This window comes from Rhinichthys klamathensis, unplaced genomic scaffold, assembly GCF_029890125.1.
Source record: "Rhinichthys klamathensis goyatoka isolate OS25496 unplaced genomic scaffold, OSU_Roscu_1.1 h1tg000530l_1, whole genome shotgun sequence".
Taxonomy (NCBI): domain Eukaryota; kingdom Metazoa; phylum Chordata; class Actinopteri; order Cypriniformes; family Leuciscidae; genus Rhinichthys; species Rhinichthys klamathensis.
In genome coordinates, this window is record NW_026607006.1 from 312,587 (window position 1) to 333,264 (window position 20,678).

The 20,678-nt window shown below is 39.6% G+C and overlaps 1 protein-coding gene across 1 annotated transcript; it reads right to left on the bottom strand.

The window, feature by feature from the left end:
* Positions 1-1,844: 1,844 nt before the first annotated feature.
* LOC130073227 (gastrula zinc finger protein XlCGF8.2DB-like) lies at positions 1,845-19,810 on the bottom strand. Its single transcript, XM_056238696.1, has 2 exons — positions 19,574-19,810; positions 1,845-2,695 (listed from the first exon to the last, which is right to left on the bottom strand). The coding sequence occupies exons 1-2, from the start codon at positions 19,740-19,742 to the stop codon at positions 1,845-1,847; spliced, it is 1,020 nt and encodes a 339-aa protein (XP_056094671.1). The 5' UTR covers positions 19,743-19,810.
* Positions 19,811-20,678: the final 868 nt, after the last annotated feature.

Below are 20,678 nucleotides of genomic sequence, written 5' to 3' on the forward strand. Positions count from 1 at the left end.
ATTCTCTTTCCTCTGGGGTCAGGGCTTCCCCAACCATATTACTGTCAGTTAATCAATCTTCTAGGAATGGGTTGAGGAAGCCCATGACCCCACTGTAGCGCCATGGCCGGACACTGCTCGCCCCTGCTCCACTCCGCTTCCTCTCTGCCTCCTTCCTCCTCTCCTTTCTAAATGTGTCTCTAAGCGACTTCCATCTTTTCCTGCACTCATCCGCTAGTGAAAAGACAATAAAACATTTTATTCAATATGTGACTATAATGACATTTATCATTATTTTCTCCAGCTAAGCAATGTGTTGATAATACCACAGGGGGAACAGGTATAGTACACTTTGTTTTTCCTTGCAGCATTTTTATTTATTTAAAAAAATCCAGAAGTGACTGCTTTCATTTTAAAATATATCAGAAATATTTTGTACTTCAAATGTAACGTACTGCGAAATTAGATAACTATAATTATAACCACTGATAATGACATCTAATGAAATTTGGCAGGCTAAAGTAGGCTTTAGTACAGCATCAGTAAATAGCCATATCATAGGTGCTCATTTAATTATGTATAGACAAAAACTGATCTTGTAAAAATTGTCAAGTTAACCTGTCTGATTTGCATCAACAACTGTTTTGCGTGCTATAGGCTAGTGCCAAAGTTAGCATGCAATTCCCGCATTTTTTAAGGAAAATATATAACGCTAAATGCACATCAGCAACTCACGAGAAACACCAACAATATCAGACACCTTCATCCACGCATCGTTTTTTTTGTTTATGTCCCTGTACGTTAACAGGGACAGGTCATACAGCATTGGGAATCCTGAAACAGAAATGATCAACTTCTCCTCCATTATGCTTAGGAACTAATGTGGTCGGAACCAAAGTTTACTTGACTGCGTTCTCTTGAATCCTCTCAAGGGGAGCACTTCTACATTCCGATTGGTTGCCGCCGAACCGCGTCATAGCTCATTACCATAAAGTTGAGCTGATTTCAACTTCTTCTCGCCGCTCTCACCGTCCAAGACGCGCCGCCCTCGCCGGAGCTCGCCGCCGGCTCTCAGTGAAAATGAATGACTTCCGGCCACTTTGACGCTCTCGCCGGCGGCGGTGTGAACGCACAGTAATACTGAAGATATTACTATAAATTACTGACAACATTACAAGAACATTTCTTAAACATTATTTTAAGAACGATTTGTCCTATTTACACAGCTTTCAAAGAATGTTAGTGAAAGTTATGGGAATTTTCCCTGTTAGCTGGAATGATGTCCTACCTGCCTGTCAAAATATGTATTTAAAAACTCTGTGCACCTGCTCACGCAGACGTCACATCATCAGTTTGTTCCTTGAGTCATAGACAGTCACCAAGCGCCACAATCAACCAGCCACCGTTTGCAGTTCCTCCTTAACCAAAATAACGAGCTTACGCTGTTTTCACACAATGTTGAATCACCATGACTCAGAGATGGCAACTTAACAGCACGGATATGCATTTACATTGCAGCGAAGCGCAGACCACTCGATGTAAGAGTAAATAGTAGTCATAACTTTTATTCTGGATGGATTTATTTATTTCATGAGCGGGGCTGATCTTCGGTTGACCAATCAGTGGAAAGGGGCGTTTCATCCCCGCCCACATGTGAAAATCAAATATTCAAGCCGTTTATCCATTTTCTACCCCTGAACCTAAAAACATAAAATCAAGCTGTTTTCACCCTCCGTTTAAAAAAAAAAAGAAAAATACAAAAAAATGAATAAATGTGCCATTTTCTGATTTTTTATACTTTCAATATTAAATTAAAAAACTAATGAATGGAACATACACGGACCGAAATAGCTCCTTTTTCTTGTTCACACTGAAGAACACTGCAATGTATTTACAGGATGAGTTTGCAAATGACGCTTCAGGTCCTTTTGATATGTGAAACTCTTTTTACATTGAAGACACTTGAAAGGCTTTTCTCCAGTGTGAACTCTTATGTGCCTCTCAAGGCTTAATTTAACTGTGAAACTCTTTCCACACTGACGGCAGGTGAAAGGCTTTTCTCCAGTGTGAATTCTCACATGAGTCTTAAGGCTTGTTTGGTTTGAGCAAGTCTTTCCACAATAATGGCACATGAAAGGTTTCTCTCCAGTGTGAGTTAATACATGATTCTTAAGGTGATCGCTGTCTGTGAAACTCATTCCACACTGATGACAAATAAAACAGTTCTCTCTTGAATGAATCCTCCTGTGATTATTAAGGGTCACTTTATGTCTGAAACTCTTTCCACACTGATCACACGTGAATGGCTTCTCTCCAGTGTGAAGGTTCATGTGACATCTTAAGTTTAGTTCTGCTGTGAAGCCCTTTCCGCACTGGTGGCAGGGGTAAGGCTTCTCTCCGGTGTGAATTCTCATGTGCCTGTTAAAGCTTCCTTTTTGAGTGAAACTCTTTCCACACTGAAGGCAGGTAAATGGCTTCTCACCGGTGTGAATGTTCATGTGGATTTTAAGGTTTGCTTTTTTAGTAAAACTCTGTCCACACTCCTGGCAGTTGAAGTAACTTATAGTTTCTGTTTTAAAAGCTCTTTTTAGTGAGGATGAATTTTCAGTCTGTGAGCAACTAAATCTTTCTTCAGTGGTGAAATCATGATGTTTCTCATACTGGTCTTTTTCCATTTCATCTAGTACTTCACTCTCCTCTTTCAGTAGCATCAGGTCTAGGCGAAAAGAGACAAATACAAGTTTAATGCCACTAACAGACATCAACACATTTAGTCATATAAAGCATCAAAACCAACAGCATGTATCCTACAAACATTAGATCCTATACCCACAAAGTAGATTACAGGATGACGTGACGAAAAATAATCTTTCGTCAGCAGCGCCTTGCATCGCCCATAGACCTTAAAACAATCAGCTGATGGCCGGCGGGTGCGGCTTTGAAAATTGGTCAAAAAACGTTGGTGCGGATGGATGGCGGACGGATAGCGAGTTTTGTGATGCAGTTGCGGATGAAATAAAAGCCCATCCGCGCATCTCTACCACAAAGCTAATAAAAGAGGCGTTACCTGTAATCTTGTAATACTTGTAATATTGTTTATTCTTTGCTTTGTTTATGACATGTCTCAAATAATTTCAAGCTGGCAGTTATCCAATCCGGTCTTATTTATAAAGCACATAATAAAACAACATCGTTGACCACATTGCTGTACAATGTAATAAAATAAAAGTAATTACAGAAATTAACAACCACAAATTTAAAACATCAAAACAGACCATTCAAGGACATCTCAGACGAGTAGCTATAGTGACAATACCACAACGCTCATACCTGATCAAAAGCTAATGTAAAAAAATTAGGACCCTGACTGAAGATTTTCTAGTCGACTAGTAGTCGTTCATTCAAGTCATTAGTCAACTAATCGCATGTTTATATTTACTTAACTCAAATAGCCTACTGAGGAGAATCCTAAACCATAATGAGCGTTTAATACAGGCGTCATATTATAGTCTATATTCCGAGCTTAAGCACACGCATAAAGTTTGACGGCTAAGCATCAGCAACAATAGCAAGGAGACATTTTAATTATTTATTAATAAACTAGCATTTTCTGTTTCAGTGCAAAAGATGAAGTTGATGATGCTGATTCGCCATCTCCGCAGTGGACTATACTTTATCTTCTGCACTCCGCACAAACACGGATATGTGCCTAATATTAGCACACATTTATAGGTCAGCGTTAAAGCGAGTGACCATGTAAAATTGCAACTTGCATATTTCAAATGACAAGTGATATTTGAGGTTGACACACTGTAATTACCACAAAGACCCGCCATTAAGGATCTGTCTCTCAGGGACTCCGTGACTTTGCCACAAGCAACTTCTTTTCTGCGACTAACTGACTAATAACATTTTGGTTGACTAAGCCTCTTCTAGTCGACTAAAATTTAGTTGACTATTAGGGGGTAGCCTTTAAAAAATATGTTTTTAAATGTTTCTTAAATTTATTCAACGATGATGATTGTCTCATATACTCTGGTAAACTGTTCCTTATATTATGTTCCTATTATATTATGCACCTCTGGACTTCAGTTTCGATCAAGGAACGTGCAGGGGATTTTGCGCATTAGATCATTAAATTTTCTCTGACTCATGAATACGATCAGCAATGTATGGAGGGCTGTACCATGCAAAGATTTAAAAACAAAGATTAGAATCTTAAAATTAATTATACGAGGAACTGATAACCAATGCAATGATCTCAAGACAGGGGTAATATATTACCAATTATAAAACAGTTAGTTCCAATCCTTGATTCTGATTGGTCAATAGCTGTGCTTTATTCATGATAAATGACCGGTTATGACTGGTTCACCCAACGGTTCTATTTATCACTGCGCAACACCCTTAGCAACCACCCGTATCAACATAAACATTAAGAAAAAAAATTTACTAGGTGGCATGACAGCAGATGAGTGGTTTGAGGAACAATTTGGCGAGACTAATACAAATATGAACCGTCATGCTCAAGTGCTGAAATATAACATTAAAACATTCGAGAAGACTCGCAATGAAAAAAAATACCGTGCAGCAAACCCGATGGGCAGTGAAATGCTTCGGGTGACTAGTGTAATGACAAGGGTTGCAGCATTGATTTTAAACAAATCACCAAGACGGAACTCAACGCACTTCTCCGTGACTTCTACAGAACTGTCAGAAGCTCCAAAGGCGAAAAATATGGCATTAGTAGATATGTAGCGTTACGTGCGGGTCTGAACAGATTTCTGACCGATCCACCTTTGAGTTTGTCCTGGTGTCTAATGAGAGACAGCGAATTCACCTCATCAAATAATGTTTTCGCTGGAGTCATAAAGACAATGAGAAGAGAGGGTCGTGATAAAACGGAGCATCACACACCAATTTCTGCGAAAGATTTCAGCACCATTAAACTGTCTGATGCGCTTAATCCTAACACACCTGAAGGACTCGTAAACAAAGTCTGCTTTGACGTGCAGTTAAATTTCCCCAAGTTAAAGCGGACTTATATTTTGACGGGTTGCCATGAAGGCCTTTGAGTTTCTGTGTATATGACGATAGTTTTTCTCAAATGAAATGTTAATGCTCTTGAAGTGACTTTCAGAGCGGCTCAAGAGATGAATTTCATCATGTCATGATATCTTGAGGCAGCAGAGACTGAAAACAGCGCAAGCGTCACTCGTGCTTCAGTGTGTGTGTGTGTGTGAGAGAGAGGTAACGTTAAATGAAACCGCGCGTCTGCGCCATTCATTCACAGAGATAAGCAGAACATGCAGGGTTAATAAATAGTCTTTTTGCAGTAATATACACAGACACTATATCGTGGTATATATCGGCTACAGTGCTCCTAGTAAAATAAAAAGTTAGTCTGGAGCCCCGCGCTTAGATAAACACGGAAGCGACTGAAAGTAGTTCTTTGACATTTTAACACGTTATAAATAACCTGAAATAACATGGACACTCTTCGCGCCATTGTGTATGACGATTGCTGTTTGTTTTGGTGAAGGCCCGCGCGGGCCAGTGACTGCCCAATCAACTAGCCCGACATACTCTTTTACTGGCCCCGGGCCATCGCTTATGTCGAGCCCTGTTTATATGAACAAAGACATCCAGATATCGCTGTAGCTGAATAAAAGGCAGATACAGATAAGAGATGATTGCATTGATGAAACATGAAGACCATAAATATACAATTGCGACAATATCTGTGTTCATCTAGGTATTTTCAAAAGAATATTTATAATCCAATACAGGACTCCAGACTAAGGCTGGTTTCTCACCATATGCGCTAGCAGAGCGTAAGCAGCGTGTATTTTTTCGGCGCCCATGTTAACAGGTAAGAGCATTCACACTGTACCCAGAGGCGTCGCAGAGCAGATGCAGCAGTGCAGCGATCATTTCAGCACCGAGTCTATTTTTGCTGTGCCACTGCCGCTGAATTAAAGCCACAGTGCATTGTTCTTGATCATAATTGATCTGATTAACATGAAAAATAACATTTCACCATAAATTCATGTAAGTGAGGTGTTTTGTGTTTAACAAATCAAAATAAATGTGCTGTGAAAATAAATAAATCAAATACTCAAACACATTGCCTGGAGTTTTTGGCCAAACTTTTTATTATTAAGAAATTAACAATAAAAACATACTATTTATTATTGCTATAAAGAAGTTATCTTGCAAATTTGATCTTGTCAGTCATAAATATAATAGTATTAAAAAACAAATTAGGGATGCATTTTTGCTATTCGCAGTCCAGAGAGAAAGAGATCTCTCATGCGGAGTCACAGCGTGCTCAAAACATCAGCCCCTGCTGAAATAAACAGGACAGAACTAAACATTCAAATGTATGGTTACACTTAAGACCTGTGATATTGTGGCAAATAAGAGAATCTGTCTCACAACATTGTTTACTTTCACTTTCATTTTAGCGTGATTTTGGGTGGAGCGTGTCAATTAACAACGAAAGGAAGTTGTATTTAAAAGGAGTGTGTAGTACCTGAATCTGGAGCGTCATCCGTTTGTTTGCACATGAGGTTTGCCAGTATGAGTGATGGTTTGGTGGAAAGACGGCGTGCGTGTCAATCAGCTGTTTCATGTGAAACGTAAAATGTCTGGTGCGTGACTGAAGCAGTGCGCTTCCAGACCGACCGTCGTGAGCTGTTCTGAGGGCAATGCGGAAAGCTGCTTGTCCACCTATCTTGGTGTCTGATGACCCGCGATACTCATTGGGGCCTTCAATATCTGCAAACTTGGTCAGTACCTCTGCGCCGCCATTACACGCACTTCTATCCATGCACGCACCCACTCGCATAGCTTTCATATTCGCACATTCTGTGTGCTTATTTAAAATTATTGTGCTGTTGATTTAATGTTGGTAATTTACCACGAATTTAATGAGATGTTTATCCAATGTTTTCTTTTTTTTTTCCTCTCTCTTTTTTTCCTTATGGACATTTCGTTTTTTGAATGAATGTGGACACGAATCTGCAAACGTGGATAGCGTGACGCGGTCGGTTCCCGGCACGGATCTCAACGGCCAGAGACCGCTAGTGTGAATTTCACTTCTTATTGTTTTTTTTTCTCTTTCTTCTTTTTTTTTGGGTCCATTTCGGTTTTTTGTGTGATTTATGATTATGAACATGTGTGGAAAAATAAATATCCCTTGCGAACTGACCTTTTTTCTGGGATTATTATTATTATTTGTTGTGTAACAGGTGGTTACCTTTTCTGCTATCCTGGGTTAAGTTAATTGTTTGACAGGTTTAATCCTGTCTGGCGCCCGAACTTTTCGTTAAAGACATTTATTTGTATTAGGGCGGCTGCCACCGTTACATATTAATCTAATTTTATTCTAGATTTGGGAGAAAATATGGTGCATCAGATCTTCTTCTTTTTTTACCTTTCAAAATACAAAGCAATGTTGATTATGTTCTTAATTCTTAACAAAAAGAACGGATAAAAATAGCATTAAAGTACCAGATCGTTAAATAGCATTAAAGTACCAGATCGTTAAGCAGTATCGTAAGACTAGTAATACTGTGTCCCTAGTGATTGATAATAGGAACTTTTTATAAGCTTGATAGTCTTGACAGTTTGTTAACATGTTTTTTTGAAAACATACTAATTGTTTTTATTTCTATAAAAAAATCAAAACGACGGTGGGGACAATGCCACTGTGGACAAGTGAGGTGACCGGTGTTGCGGCTGAACACCGGCAACACTGACTATTTCTAAATGCACCTGCATTATTTAGCATTTTGTGACTTAGTTGAATATGTCATTGAAGATTTCTTAAAAATGGTGTTATAATATCGTCTGTTCATGTGAATCCATTTGTATCGCCTCGTTAATTAAGTGTATTGTCACACCCCTAATAAACATTTTTTTGCACTTGTCTTTAGTGCACACTTGATGTATACAAATGCCTGTTTAGCAAAAATGTCTTTGCCCCAAACACTATGAAGTGCAATTTAAAATTGAACTGATTATATAACACTAATTTTGACCAATAGCCTAATTCCAGGTTCATTATTTACAGGTTGAACAGGCATGCACCAGTGCAGCTGTAGCTCATTTTTCGGGTAGAATGTATGCAGAAGGTGGTGATATTGCACCCAAGTTTTTGTCTGTGCAGGCATCTCATTGTCAGGGTGATGATAGGGATGACAGTTTCTCAAGAAATAATCAGTGCACGTGTGTAGCATTGACATTTTTGGTCAACCACAGTGAAGGGATTACGTTCAAGTTGCCTGACCTTGATAGAGTTTTAAAGGAGGGAGATGCGTTATGTCGGTATTAAAATGCAGCTTATTGCTGAAAGAAGGTTTAATCGCAACCTTCTGACTATGGAGGAAGTACCTCTAAGTGTTTCCTCATTTAACCGGATACACGATGTGCAGAAGTCAGGAGTGATGATTGGATACCTCAGAGCCACAGGGACCCCTGGCACGGAACAGTGGTGCATTCCTCTCACTGAAAAACTGCAGTGTCTCTCAACAGATGTCAGTCATGCTCTGCTCCTTGTTGCTCCAGAGTGCATTGCTGTGTTCAGAGACAGATCTGGAAGGTACGGATTTTTTGATTCACATTCAAAGACTGCCAAAGGCTTGCCCCATCCTACTGGTCATGGAACTGCTGTCATGTTGACTTTCACCCACCTGAGTGACATGGCAGACATAATTTTCAAGATCTTCTGGGATCGTGGTGATGAGACCAGCTATGAATTTATGCCTGTTTCTTTTGAAACAGAGCAACAGTCTGTCCAACTGCCTTCACCATCTGTGAACCGGTATCACAAGTGATTTCACTTTTACCAGAACCAGAAACAAATGTTGGATGTTAATGTAGGAGCTAAAAACCAAGATGTGGTAGATAAAAGAAATAAGCACAGAAAAGAAATGCGTCAAATATTAAAAAATTTAAAACAAGGTGGAGTACCTAAGGGCACAACTGCATCTTATGCCATTAGAAAAAGGGATAATGAGAGGCTGAGGTATGTCACTTCTTTGCAATACCAAATAAAGAAAAAAGAAGCAATTATGGTAAAGTATAATCAGGATGTTCTCTTCCAAAACAAAATGAAAGCGGAAATAGTGAGGAGGTACAGCACAGATACTCTTCCAGAAGAAGATGAAAGAGTACACAAAGAAGAGGTACAGCACAGATGCTTATATGGCGAAGAGTTATGCGGGCAACCCAGAGTTCAGACCCAAAAAGCAAGACCCAAAAATGTGTTAGTGATGCTGCATATCACGTTCTTCATCGGTTGCAATTGCGCACTCAGGATAAAAGGAAATATAAACCGTACATCCGTTTCAGCCAGCAAACATCCCAGCCTTTGGTTAACAAAGTCATGGAAAGTGCTATGCATGCATTCCGGTGTAAAATTCAGCATGGCCCTACACATGTCTGCACAGTCTGTCACAGAGCCCTGTTTCCCAATCAAGTCAAGGTCTGTAATAGAACAAGTTATGACAAAAACATTCATGTTGCAGCGTTTTGCTTGACCGTGAAGTATGTTCATGTTTGTGACAGTGCCTGCTCAGGTTCCTGCGCAGTTCCGGAAGAGAGAAGACAGAAGTGGATTTGCCACACTTGTGACAGCCATCTTAAAAGAGGACAGATGTCTTTAATTGCAGCAGCCAACAAACTGGAGTTGCCACCAATCCCTGCGGAATTGGTTAAATTGAATGTGCTTGAACGTCAACTCATTGCAAAAATTTTACCATTTGCAAAAATAGTTGCACAACCCAAAGGACAGCAGAGAATGGTGCAGTTGTGTGTTGTGTGCGTGCCCTCCAAGGTGGAGGAGACTGTCAACTGTCTGCCAAGACCGAGCAGCGAGTCTATATTATATTTAGTATAGCACCTGCACAAGGACAAACGCCTGTTGGATTTTTCAAAATACCAAAGCTGGAAGCCATGGTGTTCCCTGTTCAATTCCCCACTGGACAGAATTCCATTGATGAGGAAAGACAAATTTCATTATCTCCCAGTATGCATTTCAACGCGAGATTGTTCAGCGTGGACACGCGTTTTGCAAAAGACGTTTGTAACAAAAACGAAACTGGCTAGAAACACCATGTCTATCCAGTTGCGAAAAGGCAAACCTTTCACAAGAGATGGGTGGAAAATATCGAACAGACTGCTTCCAAGACAACCGGGAGATTGAAAGATTGGTACACAACAGAGATGCCACACGGTTCATGCAACCCCTGAGAGTCTCTTCATCGCATTGGGAGAAAACTTTGAGAGATCTACAGGCTATGTTAAGACGGTTAGGAACCCCTAAGTTTTTTTGCACATTCAGTGCAGCCGAAATGAGATGGTCTGAAGTAATAACAGCAATCAAGACCCAGCAAGGTGAACGAGTCGACTTTTCCGAGCTTGACTGGACGACAAAGTTAGGGCTGTCAACGAATATTCTAAATTCGAATATATATTCGAATAGTTTTAAAAAACAGAAATTCGAAGGTGAAAATTAATATTCGAATCATGTGGAAAAACACGCGCGCGGTAGCAGAGGCGCGGCTGTCTGCTTTGCGAGTGCCAAAATTCTGAAGCTTAAAATGTAAAACGCATTTTCCAGCTGCACAGCTAGTGAGTGTCTGGCTCACTCATTGGCTGTGCTGCGGCAGCCAATGGCACGGGCGCCTCCAACGTGTGCGCCAATGAGCTAGCATTACATCAGACACGTCAGAGCCCGCCAAGGGGGCGTGGCCAGACGCCCTCGAAATAGCCATAGTAGCAGGCTAGCTAGCAGCAGTTTACCCATGAGTTTACAACAGCACAGCTCGCTCTGTGCGTTCAATGTCGGTTCTATATACTGTAAAACTTAAATTAATGTTAATAATATTTGTTTTTATCACCGAATGAAGCCTGCTATATTTAGGACAAGAGTCGCGACCTTAAATTGCTTGCACAAAACTCTTGATCAGCAATCAACTTTTTTTTTTTTTTTTTTTTTTTATTCATTTAGCTGACGCTTTTATCCAAAGCGACTTACAATTGCTATATATGTCAGAGGTCGCACGCCTCTGGAGCAACTAGGGGTTAAGTGTCTTGCTCAGGGACACATTGGTGTCTCACAGTGGATTCGAACCCGGGTCTCTCACACCAAAGGCATGTGTCTTATCCACTGCGCCATCACCACCCCAACAATTTGTTTATTGTTGTTCATCTAAACCGTTATGCGCAGAGAGCGTGAGGGTGAGAGAGAGAGAGAGAGAGAGAGAGAGAGAGAGAGAGAGAGAGAGAAAGAGTGCCTGCGAGAGAGTAAGGTCTGCGGTCTTGGCCATTACTTGATTTACTTGGTTTTGTTTAAGTTAATACATTGTCAAATATGTTTAAACTTAAATATACTACCTATACAAGTAGTTGTGTCTCTTTGTATTAATTTGTCCTGTTATTGACGTAATGCGCGTCATTGACAAAATGCGCAACCAGATATTCGAATATATGTGTTTTTTTTAGAGGGAATATTCGAACGTCATTTTTGAGCAATTTTGACAGCCCTAGACAAAGTGTGAAATCCTTCGAAGCAACCCTGTCACTGTCATGAGCATGTTTGATAAACAGGTGGATGCGCTAATGACTCATCTGCTTTTATCGCCTGCTCAACCCATTGGTAAAGTTGAGGACTACTTTTACCGAGTGGATTTTAAAGCTAGAGGAAGCCCACATATCCATCTTCTTGTTTGAATAAAGGACGCACCCTAGTTTGAAAGGGACTGTAATAAGGATGTTTGTGACTCAGTTGCCCGATTCCTCGGCTGATCCTGAGCTTCACCAAATCGTCACAGAGGTTCAGCCTCACAGCAGGAACCACTCAAAGTCATGTAAGAAGGGAAATTTATTATGTCGATTTGGATTCCCCAAACTACCCGTGTTTAGCACCACGATCACTCGGCCGTGACCACAGTGTTCCGAAGAAGAGGATGACACGGACACTTCTCCATCTGGAAGCTGCATGTTTGCGTCTAAAACCACACAACTACAGCATCCTGAAGAAGAGCATGAGAAAGGCCAAAAGCAAGCGGACAGAAGGAAATTGAGACGGGAAGCTAGGACAAAACTCAAGCCGGTGTGGGACCTGTTGAACGACCCCCAAGCCTCCTTTGACAGTCTGTCAGAGCTACTGACAAAGTGTAAGTTGTCCATCGATGACTACAATGAGAACGTCAAAGCATTGTCCAATGCTAACGTGATTCTGCTGAAGCGTGTTCCAAAGGAGTCTTGGGTGAATGGATACAATCCCGATTTATTATGGACATGGAATGCTAATATGGACATTCAGTTCATTCTTGACGCATTTAGCTGCGTTATATATATGCTTTCATACATTTTCAAACCGGAGCATGAAATGGGCGGTTTACTTTAGAACGTAATCAGGAGTGTGCGTGAGACGAACATTAGCGAGGAAGATGAAATGAAGCAGATAATGCAAGCCTACTCCAAACACAGGCAGGTTAGCACTCTGTGGCACGAACATGCAGTTTACCGTTGAAAAAGTGTTCACAAAGCGCTAAGCGCTGTTTATACCGACGGATGGTGACGCGCTAAATATGAGTCTTCCCCTTAGTGTCCTACAAAATAAAGATCCCGATTCCGAGGATGTCTGAATGTTAGGTATAATAAATAAATATAGAGCAAGGCCTCAGACACGTGACTTTGAAAAGATGTGTCTGGCAGATTTTGCTTTGGAGTGCAGCATCGTGTATGGTCAGCAACGGTATGGTTTTTTTTTCCAGAAAAGAACATCTGGGAATGCTGCAGTTATTAGGTATACACGTTATTAGGTATGCACGAGGAAAACAACCCGTAAGGTTTTATAGTAGATTACTTAAGCTTTATATGCCACATCGGATCAACGAGCAGCTAAAACCAACATATGAGACGTTTTACAAAAATGCATCTGTGGAACTACCTACTCACCCTGGTTTGCTGATGCTTATACCATGGTCTGGGTGAATACTCGATTCTGATTGGCTGCAGGGTGTCCGTTAAAAAGTGATAGAGGACACCTAGTAAAGGAGTTCTGGTGAAACTGCCTGTTTACCGTTCGAAATTAATAAATAAATGCGCTGCCTACAACAGCTGTGACTGAGTAACCATAGCAACAGGCAGTCAAAGTATCCGTTAACAATTTGCTCTATCAAAACAAACATCTAACGTCAGTTAGATATTACATAGCCTACTAATACAACAATGAGCGGCTTCGTTATTTCATCTTCAGTCTCTCACGGACTGACGGAGCAAGCCCGCAGACTGCTCTCGCATCGATGGCCTGGCTGTCACCGACATTATTTGACGGCTCTCCAGTCCAGCATCGGAGAGTCGACCTACAGCGGTGCTTCGGAGGCTGTGGTTAGTGTAGACTCGTGTAACACAGTGTTTTATGTGTAATAAAAAATAACTATGCCTACCTTTGTGTTTCATGAAAAAAAAAAGCATTTTTGAACCTGAAGGGTTCTACAAGTTGAGCGGACTATATATCTCAAGTTGCTAAATAAATCGTCAGGCAAGTTATTATTTAAAAAAACTAGATTTAGCCTAATTAAAATATAAACTAATGTTTTAAAAATGTTTTATTTGGCAAGTGACCATGGTATAAGCGGGTTAATGCCCTTCGAGGTGTCCGTTGTAAGGTTTTAATGGACTTCGGCGGAGGCAACCGTCCTCCGCTTCGCGTCGGCCGGTTTACACCTCGCCGTCGTCCATTAAAACCTTACAACGGACACCTCGTCGGGCATTAACCCTTACCTGTCCATGCCATAGTGCAAGCACACAAGGAAATATTTTTAAAAAACAGCGATGAAGTGGATAAGGCATTCGATCAGCTGCAACAGCAAGGGCCATCTGAGAACTTTTGCACCTGAAATAAAAGTGGATCGTTTGGCGTGCGTTGCAGAAAGGCAAGACATCAATCTGGATGATGAGAAAGATGATGTTCCATAATATCAGATTCTTGAACATGGAACGTGCCACTCATAGAGGCGCCGCAGATGACCATTGAATTTGTTAGGAAGTTTTTTTTAGAAGTCTAAATGAGACGCAGGCAGCCATATTCTACACTGTCTGCCAGTGGTGTCAGAAGCGTGTGTGGGGTCATAATCCAGAACAGTTTTTCTACTTCGTGTCAGGTGGTGCTGGTTGTGGCTGATCACACGTCATCAAGTGCGTATACAATGAAGCAAATAAGATTCTGCGACAACTGCCTCGACTACGGGAGGAAGGGGATCTCTCCGTGCCTACGGTGCTCTTGAGTGTGTTTACTGGAACGGCAGCGTTTCCGGTAAAACACTGCATTCTATCTTAAAACTTCCAAGGAAACTGAAGGCACCATATCAAGGACTTGAAAATGCCCTAGATCAACTACAAGCAAGACTATGCGACGTGGAGATTCTTATCATCGATGAAGTGTCCATGATTTCGAAGGATCTTTTTGCCTACATAAACAGGAGATTTAAGCAAATCAAAGTGGGCGACTTTATCAACTGCCACCTCTGGGTAAAGCCAAACCACTCTGTGTGTAAGAAGAGGGTGTTTTGGACTTCTGGAAAGACCTTTTTGGTTGCTAATCACCATTTACAAAATCATAAGTAACACCTGTATAGTGATCATGGCATTTACTTTGTATGATTTACAATTACTTATAGCCATCTACTTGTTATCCTGTGCTTTGGTTACATTCTGATGGCATTATTAATACATTAGACGTGACAAAATACCTCCATAGCGATAAAGAGTATCTTGTACAGGGGCCTGTAGAAAGATCAAAGTGCCGCACTCATATAAATACTGGTGGTACATCACAGTTCCCTCACTCTTCTTTTGAGTCGGCAGTTCAGTCATCCGCAGGCTGCATTGCTCACATCTGTGAGCAGGGCCTGGACGAAAACCTTGTACTTCAGTGTGAGATCACCTGGGATGGCAGAGGAGGTAGACTCTGGGAGCAGCTGCTTCCAGCTCTGCGTTCTCTCAGGGCCAAAGCTACAGCTCCTGACATCCTGATTATCCACCTGGGTGGGAACAGTTTGTGTCGGGAGGGCTGCGACCGCCTGGATTTCCTTCGGGAAATAAAGCGTGACCTGGCTAAATGCTTCAGAATGTTCCAGGCTTGTGTTTTCTCACATTCTGCCCCGTCTGAGTTGGAGAGGTCAGACTGGCTACGGCGTGGAGCGGAGCCGACGGTGGATCAACGGGGCGGTGTCTGGCTTTTTGGCAGGGAGACAGATGCGCTGCATTCGCCACAGAAACATCGGCTTCTCCCATCTATGCAGAGACGGAGTCCACCTGAGACCAGAGGGAAACCAGCTTCTGCTGAACCTCAGAGAAGATCTGCAGGAGGAACTCCGAAGTTGAAGCAACCAAATGTCCTTTTAAAGGCAACAACGGCTCTTTTTAGAGCCACCCACTCATTTAAATAAAGAGCATTTTAACAAGTGTGTCAAATCCTTTGTTATTCACATTATTTGAGATCAGGTATCGGATACTTGTTATACAATTAAATTTAGATTCCTTTATGAGTATTTCAATATGATTTTAAATCATTCAAGCGTGAGACGACTCGCACACACACCCAAAGTGCACTCACAAAAAAATGTGATTTTAAACCATTTCAAGCGCGAAACGACTCGTGCGCCGTTTTTCTGTGCTGCCCTCACATCCAATACGTGCATACAGGAAAAAAAGTGATTTTAATGTGATTTTAAACCATTCAAGCACGAGACAACTTGCACGCAGTTTTCAGTGCTGCAGGCATGTGTTAACTATTTTGACCCGTGCAACTCTTAAAGTGACAGACACGTTTCTTACAAATAATTTGCGAAAATTATGTTATGCTTGATATATGTCATCATTAACTGATAAACATATTCGGTGTTGATGTGTTGCTCAGTATTAAGTTATAGCTTGAGCTGCATTATCTTTTAATTTGCCACCAGCTGGATACACAAGCACGCACAGATGGTTGTCATGGTAACGAACACCATATCAACCTCTTGCGCGTCCGTGCTGAACTTCCGCTGCTTTACAAATTTAAATATTTCTCACAAATATAAGAACATTAGTTAAAAAATAAAACAAGTATTGCACTTTTTTTCACAGTATAACTTTCTAATGATTCAAGAAAAAGCTTGATACACGGTCGCTAGCATCTTGCACTGCTCCTGACTACCTTAACGTTAGTTTACCTGGCCGTCTCGTCGTCTTCATTTGTTGTTTTGAGGAAAAATGTGCTCAGCTTTAGAACATTTGGCCACGTCAGTTTCTAAAGCTTTCTCTTTTTTTATTCTGGCCTTTTCAGCGCCGCCTTTGCACTTTCTGCTAACCATTTTTATCTGACGTTTTTTATTTTATTTTGAGCAACTTGCAAGGTGCCGCTGTCGGGGGCGGTGCCAGGGAGTCAAAAGATAATCATGTCATCATTAACCTGAAGGCTGCACTCTGAGAGTGGGGCTGCGAGAAAATATTAAATAAAAAAAGAGTGGGACTGCGGTAAAATAATAAATAAAAAGAGTGGGGCTGCTGTGAGTGCAGGAAGCCTAGGTGCTCCCGATTAGTCAATCAAGGGCCTGTCTTAAAGTGACAGACACATTGTTTCTTACAAATAATTTGCTTTGCCAAATATCACAAACAATGATATGAAATCTTGTTATGACTTTATAATACATAAATAAAAATATAACTTAGTTGAAATATATCAATATAAAATATCCGCATGGAACAATGTGATAATCAGCCGACATTGGCCCAACATTTGTGAGATCATATCTTTGGATCAGAAGGTCAGAGAGACTTGTGGTTGGGCTCTTTTGATTCGGCTTATCAAGCAGTGGCATAACAACTTCATAGCCACACCCTTGCAACCATTAAACAACATTTACAAGCCATATTTCAGCCCCAGAAAATTTGTGTAAAATTGAGGTTGGGGTTTTTTGACTCAGACTGTCAAAAAGTCTTTAAATATCATCCCATAAACTGTATAATCAACCCATAAAACCATGCTTTTACCATGTTGCTGATGACTGATACTGTAGACCTATTGCTGTGATCTGTTTCAGGCTTAACATATCATAACATTTAAAAAATTATTTATTCTAATAACATTTTAGGAACGGCATTCTAATATCAAAGAGAACACTACATTTACATTTATCTACATTTTTTTATAAATATTTGTATGATATTCATATTATTGGAGCATATTGAAGAGTGTTAATGCACTTGCTGTAAGACATGGAGGCGCCAGCCCGATCACTTGCATTTTTTCCTGATAACGAAACAACTTTAAATTCTCCGTCATTTTTGGTCATACAAAAATGGTCAGAGTAATAGATCATTAAAAACAGTAAATAGTTTACTTTTATTTCTGTTAATTCAAAATAACAACAATATGTTGTGCTTTTGTAAAATTAAGAAAACAATCAGGATATGCTTCCTGCCGTCACAGTCTCTGTGAACTGGAGCGTGTCACAAATGTGAACCGAAACTCAGCGTATGCTTGCCTCACAGACATGAGAAATGTCTATAGACAGCTTGAAATGTCTACTTTTAAACAAACCAATTCATATCGAAATCATGTAATTCCTGATTATGTAATCCATATATGAAAGTTGCATTTCTCTCTAAAGGCGCATCCACTTTAAGTCAGCATCAACTTCATCTTTGCAGCGCTGAATAAATTTGTGCCTAAAGGCTCATTATGGTTTACTATATTAATGTAATAGGCCAAACGTGATTAGTCAACTAATAGCTTAAATGAATGACTACTAGTCAACAAGAAAAATCTTTAGTGGGGGGCAGCTCTATTAAATACTCACTAAGGTCTCTGTTAAAGTTTTTAAAACATTTTATACGCATTTCCATAGTCTGATAAATTCCGCTTTCAGAACTGTCACGTCCGTGAAACACTGATTTTTCTTCCGAAAAAAGAAAGTTATGTTTTGTGATGAGCCAACCCTTTTCCATTCGGTAGATATAGTTGCTTCTGGTTTGTACATTGTAATTTACAGAAAGTCTACAAAATATGTTGTCTCCCAAAAACATGTCTTTTTTTTGTCACTTCCGTAACACATGTATTTCCCTCATCTAAAACATAAAACACATTTATAGACCGATATTTTTCTGATGTCTGGACTTTTCAGGGGCTTAGAAAAATATAAACAGATGATTCAATATATAGGTAATGACATTCTATGAGAATTTATATTTCAAGTTTTAACTGAAAATGTCTCGTCTATAACGCTGGAATTCCTCAAACCCTTAATCAAAAACCCAGTTTGACCGAGGAGAAATGGTAAATTATAGAAAGACCTCATATCTGCATTTATATCTAAAATAGTAGAAAAATATTATCCTCTCACCTATGTTAATTTTTTCATAGAAACTGTATTTGTGAAAGATATCAGTCAGGATTTCAGCCTTGTTGTTTGTGTTTATTAAAGTTACAAACAAATAACCTAGATTTGGCATCTAATCATGGCTACATCTTTCTTTGATTACTATTAGGTCTTTCTGTGACAGACATTCACTTGGATAGCCTGAGATTTATGTTGAAATTTGTGGACAAGCATTAGCATGGTTTGTGGCCCATCTATCCGACTGCTACCACTGTTTGTGTGTAGATGAAGAGACATCTCATGAAACACAAGTATGGTGTGACACAGGGCTCAGTATTGGGTCCTCTGCTTTTCCCCTTGTACATGCCTCCCCTAAGAGTCATTATAATTAGATTTCACTACATTATCAATGATACTCAGATTTATATTTCCTCACAACCTGAAAAAAAAACTACACTGCTCTCAGCTGAAGTCAGCAGAGTGTATTAAAGATATCAAACTTGGGATGACTAGTCATTTTCTTGACCTATACTAACTGTAAGATACTTGAATAACAGGAGGAGACATCGTAACTTTTACTGAACTCAAAACAGCACAGATCAGACATATGCACTCTTAATGATTTCGGACAATCGTCAACCGAACCACAGGCTCTACTCGTCAGCACAATGGTGACCCCAAAAACTCAAGACATGCCAGAAAACCTTTTAAATTAAAAAAATATTAGAACATTAACAGATCTCCCCCTATATAAATTTTTTTTACATTTGCCCTCCTTTAACAGTCAGAAGCAAAGCATACTGGGAAGTAGAAATCTGTTATAACTCATTCCGTGAATGTGTGTGTGTGTGTGTGTGTGAGAGAGAGAGAGAGAGAGAGAGAGAGCGAGCTTGCATTCACATGGGAACATGTGCAATATATGTACACAATAAAGGGTCAAACTTTGTGAATATTACATGTAATGCTATTTTTGTCATCATTTATAAACATTTTATATGTATTAATATATAGCCATACATGGTTTACCATATATGGAAACGTATTATGTAATATATCGCATTATATTTTGCGGTATATTTCTATACATTTTTGTTTCGTAAGGGTGTTGTATGTAAAAATTATTCTCACATAATACGAGCATGTTAAGGGGAAAAACAGATGCATGGTCCTTTTAAATGAAGTGGAAATCATGCAGCTTTGAGAATGAAACCAACCTGTTTGTTCCTCCGTATCTTCATGTTTCACACTGAATGTTTCTTCAATATTCATATCTTCACTCTCCTCTTTAATAAACAACATTGTTTGTTCCTCAGCATCTTCTTGTTTCATTCTTAATGTTTCTTCAATCTTCATTTCTTCTCTCTCCTCTTTAAGAAATGCCATCTTTATTATAGTGTCACACGGATCTCGGTCGCTGTGTTGCTTTTTCTGTGTTTAGACAATTTGTTAAGTTTAAGATGAGAATAATTAACAGGAAGAAACATACATAAATAAAAATTAAAAATAAAACAATCTCAATCCGCTCTAGTTCAGTAGTTCAGTGTTAAGAGAGTCAGTCAGAGTGAGAGTTAATGGACTTAAATTTCCCAATCAGCCAAAAACTTTCTAAACTAACACTACAAATTAATAAAATAACACAAATTATATATACATTTCATATTTGTTTATTTCATTTGTAGATCACTTAAAAGATTCCACTTTAAAGAAAACATTAGCAGTTGGTTCGTCAGTTGTCTTTACACATGTTTGTGTTTGCGTTGCATTTACACTGTTTTGAACAGCATGTGTCGTCAGTGTGCGGTGATTCGAATCACTGAATTAATTTGTTAATCATTGGTTCAGTTGAGTAGAAGAAAAGCTTCTCTAATAATACTTCCCATTGACCGAAATTTTGTTTACAATAAACTCGTTCACGATATTGGGAGCGAAATGAGACGCACATTTTCTATAACTTGTGTAAGCTTTGCTGGCAGAAAAAAGCTCATTAATGTTACATAAAGCAGTATAATGTTAACGTTACATTTTGATGAATAATTCCTATAGCATCGGCATTATAATGTTACATTTAATGATGAATAATTCCTATAGCATCGCTGGTAAAAAAAAAAAAAACTAAATTATACAACTGATGGAACGGTTTATATCGAGTTAAATGATTAAAAATACAAACTTTTCTTCAGCTGAACCACAACAGATGCACGAGCGGGGCGCGGCCATATGACGTCACCAGACAACAACAAAATAAAAGCCCGAATGATAAAAGTGCACGAATGATAAAAGTGCATAGAATATATAGTAAAATAGATGTCAGAGTAATTC